Source organism: Phyllobates terribilis, unplaced genomic scaffold, assembly GCF_046119375.1.
Source record: "Phyllobates terribilis strain yellow unplaced genomic scaffold, ASM4611937v1 Scaffold_2__4_contigs__length_985480577, whole genome shotgun sequence".
Lineage (NCBI taxonomy): Eukaryota > Metazoa > Chordata > Amphibia > Anura > Dendrobatidae > Phyllobates > Phyllobates terribilis.
This window is the reverse complement of record NW_027362762.1, coordinates 951,062,332-951,079,030: the sequence shown is the minus strand read 5'-3', so window position 1 is coordinate 951,079,030 and position 16,699 is coordinate 951,062,332. Positions and strand designations below refer to the sequence as shown.

Here is a 16,699-nt window from a genome sequence, read left to right as displayed (position 1 = left end):
CATCTGGCTATGGACTTTATTACTGACCTTCCTCCCTCTGAAGGTTTCACGGTCATCTGGGTGGTCGTGGACCGTTTTAGCAAGATGTGTCACTTGGTTCCCTTCATCAAACTGCCTTGCGCTAAGACACTCGCCAAGGCCTTTGTCAAGGAAATTGTCAGACTACATGGTGTTCCTACTGACATTGTTTCTGATAGGGGACCTCAGTTCATGGCTCGTTTTTGGCGTGCCTTTTGTGACAGGTTGGGAGTTCATTTGTCGTTTTCATCCGGATATCATCCTGAGTCTAATGGCCAGTCAGAAAGGAAGAACCAGGATGTTGAGCAGTTCTTGCGTTGTTTTGTGGCAGACAATCAAGAGGGGTGGTCTGAGTTTCTGCCACTTGCTGAATTTGCTCTTAACAACCATACATCCTCTTCTGCTGGGTGTTTGCCTTTTTTTTGTTGTTCTGGGAGACATCCGTCTTTTGGGTCATTTTCCAAATTGGTTTCGGCTGTGCCTGAGGAGGAGAGTTTTTCCGGTGATTTGGAGAGAGTTTGGACGGATGTGCGTGGTAATCTTCAGGAGGCTAACAAGAAATCTAAGAGGTACTTTGATAGGAAACGGCAAGAGGTTTTGTTTGCTGTTGGTGACATGGTTTGGTTGTCCTCTAAGAATCTGCGATTGAGGATTCCTTCTAAAAAATTGGGTCCCAAGTTCGTAGGGCCCTTTAAGGTACTTCAGATAGTTAACCAATCTGCTGTTAGGCTGGAGGTTCCTACGTCCTGGAGGATTAATCCGGTGTTTCATGTTTCTCTGTTGAAAAAAGCTGATGTGTCGGATGGTGACGCCTCTGCCACTGTTCCTCCGGTGGTGGAGGACGGGGAATATGAAATTTCCCGCATCCTAAATTCTAGACGGTATAGAGGGAGTTTGCAGTATCTCGTCGCTTGGAAGGGTTTCGGACCTGAGGATAACTCATGGGTGAGGGCGGATGATGTTTCTGCTCCCAGACTTGTCCGAGCGTTTCACAGGAGGTTTCCTGGTAAGCCTGGGCCTAGGGGATCCGAAGGATCCTCTTAGAAGAGGGGGTACTGTTACAACTCTCCTGTTAGGTTTTTTTTAGTTTGCTGGTCACATGACCATTTTGCCTATTTAATCCGGCTCCGCCCTCCTGGCTTTGCTGGACTTCATTTGTATTTACTACTGTTGAGCTAGCTTGGTGCTCTGTTGCCGTTCTCGGTTAGTTTTGCTAGGTCTTCTGACCCCTATGCCTTTTTGTTGTGTGTTTGTCTTTGACTGTTACTATTTCTGCTAGGAGGTGTCCAACTTTTCCCAGTCCCTAGATCTTGTAGGGATCCCTCCCTCACATCTATAGGTCTGCGTTCAGACTAGCCGAGGACTTTATCGGGTCTGATCGCAGGATCAGGTTCCCCGTTACATCGTAGGGATCTAGTTTAGTTCTATTGTAGGGACAGATCTCCTCTCTTTCCTTAGTCTCTGTGGCAGATCATAACAAGAGGGAGTTTGCAGTATCTCGTCGCTTGGAAGGGTTTCGGACCCGAGGATAACTCATGGGTGAGGGCGGATGATGTTTCTGCTTCCAGACTTGTCAAAGCGTTTCACAAGAGGTTTCCTGATAAGCCTGGGCTTAGGGGATCTGGAGGATCCTCATAGAAGAGGGGGTACTGTTAGAACTCTCCTGTTAGTTTTTTTCTATCTTGCTGGTCACATGACCTTTTTTGCCTATTTAATCCTGCTCCGCCCTCCTGGCTTTGCTGGACTTCATTGTAATTTCTACTCTTAAGTTAGCCTGGTGCTTAGTTACCTTTCTCAGTCAGTTTAGCTAGGTCTTCGGACCTTTATGTTCTATGTTGTGTGTTTGTCTTTTACTGCTACAATTTCTGCTAGGAGGTGTCCAACTTTATCCCAGTCCCTAGTTCTTGTAGGGATCCCTTCCTTGGATCTATAGGTCTTCGTACAGACTAGCCAAGGACTTTAGCGGGTCTGATCGTGGGATCAGGTTCCCCATTACATCGTAGGGATCTAGCTTAGTTCTATTGTAGGGACAGATCTCCTTTCTTTCCTTAGTGCTTGTAGCAGATCATAACAGCTGCATCAGAAGATGCAGACTTGCAACTATCCCCGTGCAAGTCCTTGTCCCAGGGCAGTGTTCAATTGTACCTCCCCCATTCCTTGCAATGCAAGCGCAACTATGCAGCCTGCCACCAAATACCATAGTGCGTGCTTGCTTGCACTTGAAATTGGGCCTTTTAGGCATGTGGAGGCGGAATCTGGCCACCACGTCATAGCTGCGTCGGCGGCCTGGTATCCATACTCAGTCCCCAGCCGCCCGGCAGCCGAGTGTCCACACTTGGTCCCCAGCCGCCAGTGGGCGGCCGGGTGTCCATACTCGGTCCCCAGCCGCCCCGTGGCCGGGTGCCCACACACGATCCCCAGCCGCCTGGGTTCGGCCGGGTGTTCATAAACGGTCCCCAGCCGCCCATATTTGTCCCAGTGCGCCTTATACACAAGCGCGCATACCAAAACATTACCTGTGCCCTCCCCAGTGCATTTAGTGGGAAGGACAGCCTAACCACAAGCACGTGGACAAGTGAATGTGGCCAGGGATGGTCCATCTCACTGATGCCTTCACACTGGGTTAATATTGTGGAAGCCGGGACAAAGTTGGACACTGGGATGCAACACATCCTCCAGACATAAAGGATTGCGGGTCCTGGGTCAATCAGGCTGCAACACAAAGTTCAGAAGGTAGACAGCAGCAGTGGTCGGCCTCCTACACAACAAGTAAATTATTCATGATCATGAGGCCATCCATCTCCTTAGCTTTCTGTTCCTTGGAATGCAAGCACATGTATGTAGTAGCGGCTAGACCTGAGGTGGTCAGCGTTTTGGCACATATCCTACCTCCTCCGAGGATTGCTGGATGTTTTCCTGCTACTATCCCAGTTCTATGACTCCCGTTAAAACAAAGCTTCAGGTGATGAATGATGGATGAGGTGGTGGCAAAGGAGAAAGACCAGGAGGAACAGGGACCATTCACATCAATATCAGGCCAGTCAACCACATATGTCTTGTAGGATATGTTTCTGTACCAAAAGGAGCGGTTCGGCTACACAGTTATAGGGCATACAGTGAGTGCAATGCCTACCAAAAATTTCGAGGTACTCCAATGCCCCTTGGAAGTGACATGGAGGTCAGAGGGCCTTAACTAAAACGTTTTTTCCATTTATAGCAACTGGGTCTCCTGTACACTGTTGGCCTAAGCAGTGAATGGAAGGCTTTCCAAAAATTATGAGGAACTGCAATGCCCCTTGAAACAGACGTGGATTACAGCATACTAAAAACCTTCTACCCATTATTGGGGAGTGCGTCTCCCTTAGTGTTCGCCTATGCATTGAAAAGCAAAAGCTGACTAAAATTAGGAGGAAATGCAGAGTCGTGGAGGTTAGAGGTACTAAAAAACAACATTTCAATGCCCCTTGGAAGAGCTGTGGAGTTCAGAGTGGTTTAACAAGACAATTTTAATGCCCCTTGGAAGAGACGTGGAGGTCCCAGTGGAATAAAAAGACAATATCAATGCCCCTTGGAAGAGTGGTGGAGGTCCCAGTGGTATAAAAAGACACTATCAATACCCCTTGGAAGAGTGGTGGAGGTTACAGTGGAATAAAAAGACAATATCAATGCCCCTTGGAAGAGTGGTGGAGGTCCCAGTGGAATAAAAAGACAATATCAATGCCCCTTGGAAGAGTGGTGGAGGTTACAGTGGAATAAAAAGACAATATCAATGCCCCTTGGAAGAGTGGTGGAGGTCCCAGTGGAATAAAAAGACAATATCAATGCCCCTTGGAAGAGTGGTGGAGGTTACAGTGGAATAAAAAGACAATATCAATGACCCTTGGAAGAGTGGTGGAGGTCCCAGTGGAATAAAAAGACAATATCAATACCCCTTGGAAGAGTGGTGGGGGTTACAGTGGAATAAAAAGACAATATCAATGACCCTTGGAAGAGACGTGGAGGTCACAGTAGCTTAACAAGACGATTTTAATGCCCCTTGGAAGAGACGTGGAGTTCAGAGAGGTTTAACAAGACTGTTTTAATGCCCCTTGGAAGAGACGTGGAGGTCACAGTAGCTTAACAAGACTGTTTTAATGCCCCTTGGAAGAGACGTGGAGTTCAGAGAGGTTTAACAAGACTGTTTTAATGCCCCTTGGAAGAGACGTGGAGGTCACAGTAGCTTAACAAGACTGTTTTAATGCCCCTTGGAAGAGACGTGGAGGTCCCAGTGGAATAAAAAGACAATATCAATGCCCCTTGGAAGAGACGTGGAGGTCACAGTAGCTTAACAAGATGATTTTAATGCCCCTTACAAGAGCCATGCAGTACAGCATATTAAAAACATTATTCCCATTATTGGGGAGTGGGTCTCCCATAGTCTTTGCCTATGCCTTCCAAGCAAAAGCTGCCAAAAATTAGGACGGAAGAACTTGCAATGCCCCTTACAAGAGCCATGCAGTACAGCATATTAAAAACATTATTCCCATTATTGGGTAGTGGGTCTCCCATAGTCTTTGCCTATGCCTTCCAAGCAAAAGCTGACAAAAATTAGGATGGAGGAACTTGCAATGCCCCTTACAAGAGCCATGCAGTACAGCATATTAAAAACATTATTCCCATTATTGGGGAGTGGGTCTCCCATATTCTTTGTCTATGCCTTCCAAGCAAAAGCTGCCAAAAATTAGGATAGAGGAACTTGCAATGCTGGCAACACGGACCACGGTCACCCTGGTGGTATAGTGGTGATGGAGGCTGAGGATAAGGAGAAGAGCAAAAAACAGACGAAATGAGGAAGCATATACCCATGTGTAGGTGTGAAGCGGTGCATGGGAATACACCTCCCGAAATAACACAGTGGATTTGACTTTATGTTACTCTGCTGTCATTTGGTGGTGATGAGAAGTCTGGCCCAATCCAGCCGTTGTTCATTTTGATAAGGGTCTGCTTGTCAGCATTGTCAGTTGACAGGCGAGTGCGCTTATCAGTTATAATTCCCCCAGCGGCACTAAAAACACGCTCTGATAACACGCTAGCGGCAGGGCAGGACAGGACCTCCAAGGCGTACAGAGCGAGTTCTTTCCAAGTGTCCAGCTTGGATACCCAATAATTAATAGGCACAGAGGAATCACGGAGGACGCTGGTAGGGTCGGCAAGGTACTCCCTCACCATCTTTTGAAACTTTCCACTCCTTGTGAGAGTACCCCACGCCTCAGGACCTGTAAGCTGGGCGGGTCTCAGAAAACTGTCCCAGAACGTTGACAGTGATCCCCTGCCTCTGCTGGATTGGAGTTGCGTCTCCTTCTCCTGTACGCCTTGGTTGGGCAACGAACTGTGACCTCTGCCGCTAGCGTGTTCAGATGAGAATTTTTTTAACAGTTCTGCAGCAAGGGCCTTCTGGTACTGCCCCATTTTTGTAGACCTCTCTACCTCAGGAATAAGAGAGTGAAAGTTCTCCTTGTAGCGGGGGTCTAAAAGTGTCACCAACCAGTAATGACTGTCACCCAACATTTTGACAACGCGAGGGTCACGGTTAAGGCAGCGTAACATAAAGTCAGCCATGCGTGCCAGACTGGTAACGGGCAAGACTTTCGTGTCCTCACCAAGATGACGACTGACCATGCTCTCCTCCTCCCCCTCCCCCCTGTCCTCAGGCCACCCACGCTGAACCGACGGTATGACAGTTGTATAGGTACTACCGTCTACAGCACATGATACCAGCTCCTGTTCTTCCTCCTCCTCCACCTCCTCTCCCTCATTGTCCCCCAATGCACGTTGGGATGAGATGAGGCTGGGCTGTGTGTAATCGCTCGCTTCGGCTTCTTGATCCATCTCATCATACTCTGGCTGCAATGCCTCCTCTTTAATTCTCTGCAGAGAGCGTTGCAAAAGACAGACAAGTGGAATGCTGACGCTAATGATGGCGTCATCGCCAGTCACCATCTGGGTGGACTCCTCAAAATTTGTCAAGATGGTACATATGTCAGACATCCAGGTCCACTCCTGAGGTCCTGTGTGTGGAGTCTGACCTGAATATCGACGGCCTTGTTGCAGCTGGTACTCCACAACTGCTCTCTTCTGCTCACAAATCCTTTGCAACATGTGGAGGGTAGAGTTCCAACATGTGGGGACATCACACACCAGTCGGTGTGCCGGAAGCTGCAAACGCTGCTGCAACACAGCAAGGGCGGCGGAAGCTGTAGCCGACTTGCAAAAATGAGCTGACAGGCGGCGTACTTTGACGAGCAGATCTGGCAACTCGGGTACGATTTAAGAAACCGCTGAACCACGAAGTTAAGCACATGAGTCAGGCATGGTACGTGTGTGATCTCGCCTCGTCTCAGAGCTGCCACCAGGTTACTGCCATTGTCACACACGACCATGCCTGGATGTAGGTTCAGTGGTCTCAGCCATAGATCTGCCTGCTCTTTCACAGCTGTCCACAACTCACAAGCAGTGTGAGGTTTAACACCCAAGCCTGTGAGTTTCAGCACAGCCTGTTGCCGCTTGGCTGAGACAGTACTGCAGTGCTTCCAGCTTGTAACTGATGTGGCGATATCTGAGATGGAGGCTGAACATGAGGAGGAGGAGGAGGATGATGCGCAGGAGCTGTACACTGTGGGGGCAACTCTGACTGACATAGGGCCTGCTATCCTCGATGTGGGGAGGATGTGTTCCGTCCCAAGGTCCGACTGGGTCCCGACATCCACTATTTTTACCCAGTGTGCCGTCAGGGAGATGTACCGTCCCTGGCCACAAGCACTTGTCCACGTGTCCGTTGTCAGGTGGACTCTCCCAGTAACTGCGTTGTTGAGGGCACGGCAGATGTTTTGGGACACGTGCTTGTGTAGTGCAGGGATGGCACACCGGGCAAAATAGTGTCGGCTGGGCACCAAGTACCGAGGGACGGCCACCGCCATAAGGTTGCGGAAGGATTCCGTCTCCACCAGCCTAAAAGGCAGCATTTCCAACGCAAGCAGTCGTGAAATGTGTGAATTTAGGACTGTGGCCTGTGGGGCGTTAGCTGCGAATTTGCGCTTTCGTTCAAAGGTCTGGGATATGAACAATTGAACGCTGCGGTGGGACGTGGACGTGGACGTTGATGCTGTTTCTTGAGAAACTGCCATAACAAGTGAAGACTGAGAGGAGGGGGCATCTTTGCATGCAGTATGGACAGGGGATTGCCTTGCACGCACAACAGGGGGTTCTCTTACACGCACAACAGCGGAAGAATCTGTGGTGACACCCGCTGACACTGGTCGTGGACCCTGGGGTTCGCCCCACAAAGTCGGGTGCTTTGGTGCCATGTGCCTGATCATGCTGGTGGTGGTCAGGCTGGTAATTTTGTCACCCCTGCTGATGCTGGCCTGGCAGGTGGTACAAATGGCCTTTTTGGGGTTATCAGCAGAGTCTTTAAAAAAATTCCAAACTCTGGAAGACCTACCGGTTGTACTGGCAACGTCCCCCGTGTTGGTGTTACGGGGAACGGTTGCCCGCCTTCTGTCTGCGGCCACCACACTGCTTCTTCCTGCCTGTTGGGGTACTCTGCCTACCTCCCCCTATGTGCTGCTGGCCTCGCTTTGCGTGTCCTTCTGCCACGTTGGGTCAGTTACTAGATCATCCACCACCTCCTCCTCTTCCACTTCCGCACCACGGTCCTCCTCCTCACTTCGTGGCAATTGTGTCTCGTCATCGTCCACCTCTTGTGACAGATTGCCAGCGTCGCCTTCCTGTGGCCGTGGCTGTTCAAATATTTGGCCATTGCTACATGGGATCTCCTCTTCCACCACTTCAAGCGGAGCAGGCGAGGGGCCCAAATATGGAAATGGACCAGTGAACAGCTCTTCAGAGTGTCCAACTGTGGGATCAGTCGCTGTCTGACGACACTCGGCATGGTGGGAGGAAGGAGCATCAGGGTAAGGAGGATTATGCGGTCGAGACTCACGGCTACTAAGACTTGACCGTGTGGAAGACAGACCGGAGGTGGTGGTGCCCAGGTAACTGTAAGTATTATCTGCTATCCAATTAATAACCTGTTCACACTGATCAGTTCGCAATACTGGTGTTGTGTGCTTCCCTAGTCATTCGGTCAAGAACTGGGAGCGAGAAGATGTGGCTGTTGGTTGTGGCACATTTTCACCTTGGCCACGGCCCGTCCTCTTCACGCACCATCACCAGAATGTCCAGTTCCACGTCCCTTGCCACGCGCTTTGCCCATTGTAAAGGAAGTAAAATAGCTTACACTCTCACTATCAATGGAAAAAGGGTAACAAAAAGGAGATTAGAACCGTGGAAGAGGAAAACCACAGTTCTAGTTATCTGGCCTACACCAGAATCTTTTAAACAGATATATTTGTGTCTGAACAGTCACAGACACACTCAATTTTTTTGTGGGGGGGGGGGGGGGGATACCAAAAGGTTAATAAGACGCGTGTTTGTACAGTCTGACTGAGGGGGGAAAAAAAAAACGATGATTTAGATGAAAAAAAAAGGATTTTTCCTGGCCCCTGAGACCTGGGGTTAAGTCTAGCATTTTGACCAGCAGGAGCACACAGGACTGTAATGCAGCGTTTGCTGGTATAACCACTGCATCTCCTATACAGCCTGCCTGCCTGCCTGGTATCTGGGATGGATATTAGTCTTGAGAAGGACTGTTTGTTTGATTTGGCAGGCTTTAGAGACCCTACACTACCTATTTTGCAGTATAAATCTCTCCTTAGCTCAGCAGCACTCGCTCTACACTGTCTGATCCGGAGTGACTGTGTCCAAGATGGCGGCGCCCGGTTTTAAATGCTCGAGGTGACGCTGTGCGGCCAGCCAATCACTGTAATGCCCACAACCAACATGGCTGCGGCATTACAGTGACTGGCTGGCAATCCCTGCATGTTCATTGGCTCTGTAGAGAGCGCCAAACATGCAGGGCGGAGACCCGAGCTCCCGCCCGAGTAACCCGGAAATGCTCGGTGCTCGCCGAACATCCCGAGTAGTGAGATGCTCTGGTGAGTACCGAGCTGTGTCGAGCATGCTTGCTCAACACTAGTGATTACATGAAGTAAAGTTCCTGATCACTGAAGGCTTTACAAAGCAAGATAACAGTAACAGGATGAGATTGGAAAGAGGGGTGAAAACATGAAGCAAAGCTTCTTCCCCCCCCGATCATTGGTGGCTGTACCAGAGGTGACATGACATTAACAGGCTAATGGTAAGATGGGTGATTACATGAAGAAAAGTTCCTGACATCCCAACTTTACAAAGTAAGATGACAGTAACAGGATGAGATTGGAAAGAGGGGTTATAACATGAAGAAAAGCTTCCCCCCCCAATAATGGGAGGCTGTACCAGAGAAGAGATGATAGTAACAGACTATTGGTAAGATGGGTGATTACATGAAGTAAAGTTCCTGATCACTGAAGGCTTTACAAAGCAAGATAACAGTAACAGGATGAGATTGGAAAGAGGGGTGATAACATGAAGTAAAGCTTCTTCCCCCCGATCATTGGTGGCTGTACCAGAGGGTACATGACATTAGCAGGCTAATGGTAAGAGGGGTGATCACATGAAGAAAAGTTCCTGACACCCCAACTTTACAAAGCGAGATGACAGTAACATGGTGAGATTGCAAAGAGGGGTGATAACAAGAAAAAAATTATATATGTCCATCCACTACCGTCACTTGAGGCTGTGGGAGGAGGAAAGTGACTGTGCCAGGCTGTATTTGGTAACAGATGATAACAGGAAAAAAAGTTCCTGAATCCTGTTCTTTGGCTCTGATCTTAAAGAGGATGTGTTCATTCATTGACAACAAATGAAATCTTAGAATAAAGAAGAATTGAAATACAAAGCATTTTTTAAAGTTGAACTATTTATTATTGAATTTACTTAAGAACAGAGAACCTCTTTAACCTGTTTAACAGTGATGTGATCTCTCATAACGTTGCTGGTCTTTGTCATTGGTTCTAGATGCGGACCTGGAGTTTAGCACTGTGCAGTGGGGAGACAGCGGCCTCTACTATTGCCTTGTGGCTGTCTCTGACGATCTGGAAGGAAAAAATGAGGATCGCGTAGAGGTCCTTGTAATGGGTGAGTACTACTATCCAATGCTTATATACGCTGAGGAGTAGCTATCACTTATAATGGAGAATACGTCTGTAGGGACACAGCGGGGTTATATGCTAAAGTTGTGGCTGCTTATTACCACCACTAGAGGGAGCAGCAGACAGATCAGATGTAAAACTCCAGTAGTGAGCTCCTCCTAGTGGTGGCCTCAGCCAGGCACAATTTTATCAATCACCTTTGTGATATTTGCAGCAAATATGTGAATTTCAGTGTAGATACCATGGGACTCATTGCACCAGGAGACCCTGAAGTTAGTCTCTTATTCCCTTAATTGCCTGACTGTCTTTTCCTCTGATTGGATGCAGAAGTAATGTGCCGTCTGAGTGAGAAGAGAGAGCTCGGAGACTGTCTTTTCTATCTTGGATAGCATGAGACCTCTGCAGCCAATCAGTCGCTGGTGATTGGCTGCAGCGGTCACTTAACATTCTTTGCCAGAAGTGGAAGTGAGGAAACCGGTAGGGTAACTGGGCAGCATAACAGAGGAATTTTAAGACAACCAAAAATAAAAAAAAAAAAGTGGTGGACAATCCCTTTAATGCTGGTGCTCGCAGTACATGAAGATCACGAGCAGTCACCTGCCTGTTGTTGTATCTGGCGCTAGACAAGGAAACAGTCTCAGTAGAGATTCCCTGGTGACGTCTGTAGGATTAATGGTTTCTGAAGGATTCCCTATCAGATAATTGCAGCGAGGTCTCTCCGGGGTCCTTGGAGGAGCAGTCACGGGGGATGGGTGTCTTGCGCTCTATAGGAATGAATGTTTGGCTTGGAGGGATAATTTCAGCCTAAATGCAGAGTTTAAAATGAGATTAATTTAGGAAAGACATCATTACTGCAGCTGGCGACTGAGGGGCCATTAAACTTTTAATATTTGCACCTCTCGGGAATATATCGCAGCTGCGAGTGCTCCGTCTGTTACATAATTCCGGCTTTTTTCGGCGTATCTGGGATCCTCGGGATCTCCATACAGATTTGCAGCAGTGGCAGCTTCTCCATAAATGTTTCGCGGAGTCATTAACCCCTGTCGCTCTCCCTGGTGACATTACAATGGGGGTTAATTGCAGAATAATTCTGAACTCTGGAATTATTAGGCGACAGATACGGGACGCGGCCAGAGAGCTGACACTTGGATATCCATCCCCTGGTGATGGGGAGTAAAGCGTGTACATAGCGGTAGAGTCGAGATTTAATAAATGCAAGAGCTAAAAAATATGTGCACCCAGCGTCTAATTGCATCGTACTTATAGTACTACTAGATGGTGGCCCGATTCTAACGCATCGGGTATTCTAGAATATGTATGCGTCCGACCGAGCGCAACTAATCAGCAAAGCAGTGTTTAAATGGGTTGTGCACTACTTTAAATTAACCCCCCAATGTATGCCCTGGGGCCCCTAATGAATTTTGGAGGACCGGGGAGCGAGGCCACCGGTCTGGGTACTTCTGCTACGAGCAGCGGGGAGATGACCGGCTAGCACAGGGTGAGCGGGTGAGCGTGGGAGGGTGAGCGTGGGAGCGGGTGAGCATGGGAGGGTGAGCGTGTGAGGGTGAGCGTGGAAGCGTGTGAGGGTGAGCGCGGGAGCGTCAGAGTGTGAACGTCCGAGCGTGAACGTCAGAGCATCAGAGCGTGAGTGTGAGCGTCCGAGCGTGAGCGTCCGAGCGTGAGCATCAGAGCATGAGCGTGAGCGTCAGAGCGTGAGCGTCCGAGCGTGAACGTCCGAGCGTGAGTGTCAGAGCATGAGCGTGAGCATCAGAGCGAGAGCGTCAGAGCGTGAGAGTGAGTATCAGAGAGTGAGCGTAAGCCTCAGAGCGTGAGCGTCAGAGCGTGAACGTGAGCGTCAGAGCGTGCGTCAGAGCGTGAACGTGAGCGTCCGAGCGTGAGCGTCCGAGCGTGAGCGTCAGAGTCGGAGCGTGAGCGTCAGAGCCTGAGCGTCCGAGCGTGAGCGTCAGAGCCTGAGCGTCCGAGCGTGAGCGTCCGAGCGTGAGCGTCAGAGCGAGAGCGTGAGCGTCCGAGCGTGAGCGTCAGAGCGTGAGCGTCAGAGCATCAGAGCGTGAGCGTCAGAGCATAAGCGTGGGCGTCAGAGCGTGAGCGTCAGTACGTGAGTGTAAGCGTCCGAGCGTGAACGTGAGCGTCCGAGCGTGAGCGTCAGAGCGTGAGCGTCAGAGCGTGAACGTGAGCGTCAGAGCGTGAGCGTCCGAGCGTGAGCGTCAGAGCGTGAGCGTGAGCGTCAGAGCGTGAGCTTGTGAGCGTCAGAGCGTGAGCATCCTAGCGTGAGCGTCAGAGCGTGAGCGTGTGAGCGTCAGAGTCTGAGCGTGAGCGTCAGAGCGTGAGCATCCTAGCGTGAGCGTGAGAGTCAGAGTGTGAGCGTGAGTGTCAGAGCGTGAGCGTCTGAGCGTCAGAGCGTGAGCGTCAGAGTGTGAGCGTCAGAGCGTGAGTGTGAGTGTCAGAGCGTGAGTGTCAGAGCGTGAGCGTCAGAGTGTGAGCGTCAGAGTGTGAGTGTGAGCGTCAGAGCGTGAGCGTCAGACCGTGAGCTTCAGAGCATGAGCGTCAGAGCGTGAGCGTTAGAGCGTGAGCGTCAGAGCGTGAGCGCCAGAGTGTGAGCGTGAGCGTCAGAGCGTGAGCATCAGAGTGTGAGCTTCAGAGCGTGAGCGTCAGAGCGTGAGCATTAGATGAGCGCCAGAGCGTGAACGTGAGCGTCCGAGCGTGAGCGTCAGAGCGTGAGCGTCTGAGCGGGAGCATCAGAGCGTGAGTGTGAGCGTCCGAGCGTGAGCATCAGAGCGTGAGTGTGAGCGTCAGAGCGTGAGTGTGAGCGTCAGAGCGTGAGCGTCCGAGCGTGAGCTTCAGAGCGTGAGTTTGAGCGTCAGAGCGTGAGCGTCCGAGCGTGAGCTTCAGAGCGTGAGTGTGAGCGTCAGAGCGTAAGCGTCAGAGCGTGAGCGTCCGAGCGTGAGCGTCAGAGCGTGAGCTTCAGAGCGTCAGAGCGTAAGCGTCCGAGCGTGAGCGTCAGAGCGTGAGCGTCCGAGCGTGAACGTGAGCGTCAGAGCGTGAGCGTCAGTGTGTGAGCGTGAGCGTCCGAGCGTGAGCGTCAGAGCGTGAGCGTCAGAGCGTGAGCTTCAGAGCGTGAGCGTCAGAGCGTGAGCATTAGATGAGCGCCAGAGCGTGAACGTGAGCGTCCGAGCGTGAGCGTCAGAGCGTGAGCGTCTGAGCGGGAGCATCAGAGCGTGAGTGTGAGCGTCCGAGCGTGAGCATCAGAGTGTGAGTGTGAGCGTCAGAGCGTGAGTGTGAGCGTCAGAGCGTGAGCGTCCGAGCGTGAGCTTCAGAGCGTGAGTTTGAGCGTCAGAGCGTGAGCGTCCGAGCGTGAGCTTCAGAGCGTGAGTGTGAGCGTCAGAGCGTAAGCGTCCGAGCGTGAGCGTCAGAGCGTGAGCGTCCGAGCGTGAGCGTCAGAGCGTGAGCTTCAGAGCGTGAGCGTCAGAGCGTGAGTGTCAGAGCGTGAACGTGAGCGTCAGAGCGTGAGCGTCAGTGTGTGAGCGTGAGCGTCCGAGCGTGAGCGTCCGAGCGTGAGCGTCAGAGCGTGAGCGTAAGCGTCAGAGCGTGAGCGTCCAAGCGTGAGCGTCAGAGCGTGAGCGTCCGAGCGTGAGCGTCAGAGCGTGAGCGTCAGAGCGTGAGCGTCCGAGCGTGAGCGCCCGAGCGTGCGCGTCCGAGCGTGAGCGCCCGAGCGTGAGCTCCCGAGCGTGAGCGTTAGAGCGTGAGCGTCTGAGGGTGAGCGTCTGAGGGTGTGAGGTTGAGCGGGTGAGGGTAAGCCGCTAACGGCCGACATCTTGTTCTCAAATCCTGCATCGCTGATTGGCCGCGGCCGGACCAATCAGCAACGTGGGATTTCCTGGACAGACAGACACACAGACAGACAGACGGGATAAGACAATTATATATATTAGATGCGGATTTGTTTTGTATTTGCGCCCCTCCAATGCATCCTCAACTCTGCTACCCGAATCATGCCCCTCTACCCTTGTTACTCCTCTGCCAATTCATGGCCAACTTGGGCCTAATCTGCTCCGGTCCACAACGTACCTCTCCATACATCTCTGAACATCTCTGACCTACTTTCCTGGTACCTCTCCAATCATAATCTCCGGTCCACACCTGTCCTCTCCGTACATCTCTGACCTAATCCTCTGGTACCTCTCCAATCATAATCTCCGATCCACACCTGTCCTCTCATAAACATCTCTGACCTAATCCCCTGGTACCTCTCCAATCATAATCTCCGGTCCACACCTGTCTTCTCCGTACATCTCTGACCTAATCCTCTGGTACCTCTCCAATCATAATCTCCGGTCCACACCTGTCCTCTCCGTACATCTCTGACTTAATCCTCTGGTACCTCTCCAATCATAATCTCCAGTCCACACCTGTCCTCTCCGTACATCTCTGACCTAATCCCCTGGTACCTCTCCAATCATAATCTCCGGTCCACACCTGTCCTCTCCGTACATCTCTGACCTAATCCTCTGGTACCTCTCCAATCATAATCTCCGGTCCACACCTGTCCTCTCCGTCCATCTCTGACCTAATCCCCTGGTACCTCTCCAATCATAATCTCCGGTCCACACCTGTCCTCTCCGTACATCTCTGACCTAATCCCCTGGTACCTCTCCAATCATAATCTCCGGTGCACACCTGTCATCTCCGTACATCTCTGACCTATTCCCCTGGTACCTCTCCAATCATAATCTCCGGTCCACACCTGTCCTCTCCGTACATCTCTGAACATCTCTGACCTAATCATCTGGTACCTCTACAATCATAATCTCCGGTCCACACCTACCTGTCCTCTCTGTACACCTCTGACCTAATCCCCTGGTACCTCTCCAATTATAATCTCTTGTCCACACCTGTCCTCTCCATCCATCTCTGACCTAATCCCATGGTACCTCTCCAATCATAATCTCTTGTCCACACCTGTCCTCTCCCTACATCTCTGACCTAATCCCATGGTACCTCTCCAATGATAATCTCCGGTCCACACCTGTCCTCTCCGTCCATCTCTGACCTAATCCCCTGGTACCTCTCCAATCATAATCTCCAGTCTACACCTGTCCTCTCCATGCGTATTCGACTTAACTCACAAGATTTTCTCCTCTTTCCTCTTTTCTGCCTTCCTTACAACGTCTCCAAAATTTCTCCCGTGCTTCGTCCATACTGTGGGACTCCTTACTCCAGATTGTCCCATCCTGAACCTTCAAAAGCAACATGTAAATCCATATCTTCAGGAAAGCCTGCATCCTGCAGTACTACCTTCCTAACCTCACCCGCAGTCTCCTGCCCCTTTCCTTGTAGAGCCTCGTGGGCTGGGTTCCCTCTTCTTATGTGTCTCATGTAATCCTGTTTTTGCTTTACTATCTACTTTTGTACTATAAACCATCTGTTTGCACCTATTTCATATATTGCCCTACAAATAAAGTGTGCTTCAACATAAGACTAATGAGATAAAGGGGTGATAAGTGTACACACAACACTTGAAGACGCGGCAATTTTTGGTTCTTCACTTTTGTACTTTCCTCCTCGTCTTCCATAACTTTTTTTTTTAAGGTTATAGTGGATATAACCGTATGAGGGCTTGTTTTTTTGCACCATGAGTTGTAGTCTTGAATTACACCATTTACAGTACCATACAATTCATATAGTTTATAAAATATTATTAGCCAAAGCATAACGACTAAGTAAAAACACGCAACATATATGAATATACAGTATTTTTCCATATATCAGAAGATTTCTATTAAGAGAGCAAGAAAATAAATGCAAAAAAATAACTGATGGTTTGGCCACGATATTAGATTTGTGACCTTTTTGTGTTTCGCCACCTCTGTGGCTTCTTCTCGGGTTATAATTTTATAATATGTTCTTTCTGTATCTGATGTTTTTTTTGTTTGTTTAGCTTCTTCTTATACCTATTTCTGATATGAAGTTAAATATATTCTTTATATACAAATTTGCATGATGCAGTAAGTAGATGCGATCTCATTATATCTGCACATTGCTGAAAAAAGCCAAGTTGTTGCGTAAAATTCAATGCAGCAAATCCATAACAAAATCCACTGTGAAATCTTCACCCAACACATGTAGCGCATAAGCGACTGATACCCTACAGAAAAACTGCAATGTATCTGCTACATGTGAACGCACCCTTTCCACAGCAAAAGCTGCATAATTTGATGCAGATTTTACTCAGTGGAATAACCCTGTGCATCTGACAATCCGAGGATTTTGTTGATTATGTGTATGATGTACTGGTACTGTATTTTTCGGACTATTAGACGCACCTAGGTTTTAGAGGAGGAAAATAGAGAAAAAAAATGTAAGCAAAAAATGTATTCTCAATTCACTGTTAAGAGGGGGGGGGGTCTTCTGCTGACACTGGTATAGGGGTAGTGTCCCCCAATTCTGACAATATCCCCCGTCCTGGTACATATGCCCCCCCTTCCTATTATAAGTGGCCCCCACCCCCATCCTAGTATGCATGGCACCCCTCA

The 16,699-nt window shown here is 49.8% G+C and overlaps 1 protein-coding gene across 4 annotated transcripts in view; it reads left to right on the top strand.

Moving 5' to 3' along the window:
• Positions 1 to 16,699, top strand: part of ILDR2 (immunoglobulin like domain containing receptor 2) — a 299,279-nt gene that overhangs the window by 146,463 nt on the left and 136,117 nt on the right. For all 4 annotated transcript variants that reach the window (XM_073668555.1, XM_073668552.1, XM_073668553.1 and 1 more), the window contains exon 3: positions 10,015 to 10,134. In XM_073668555.1, the coding sequence (XP_073524656.1) occupies positions 10,015 to 10,134 (120 nt within the window). The remainder of the gene's footprint in view (positions 1 to 10,014; positions 10,135 to 16,699) is intronic.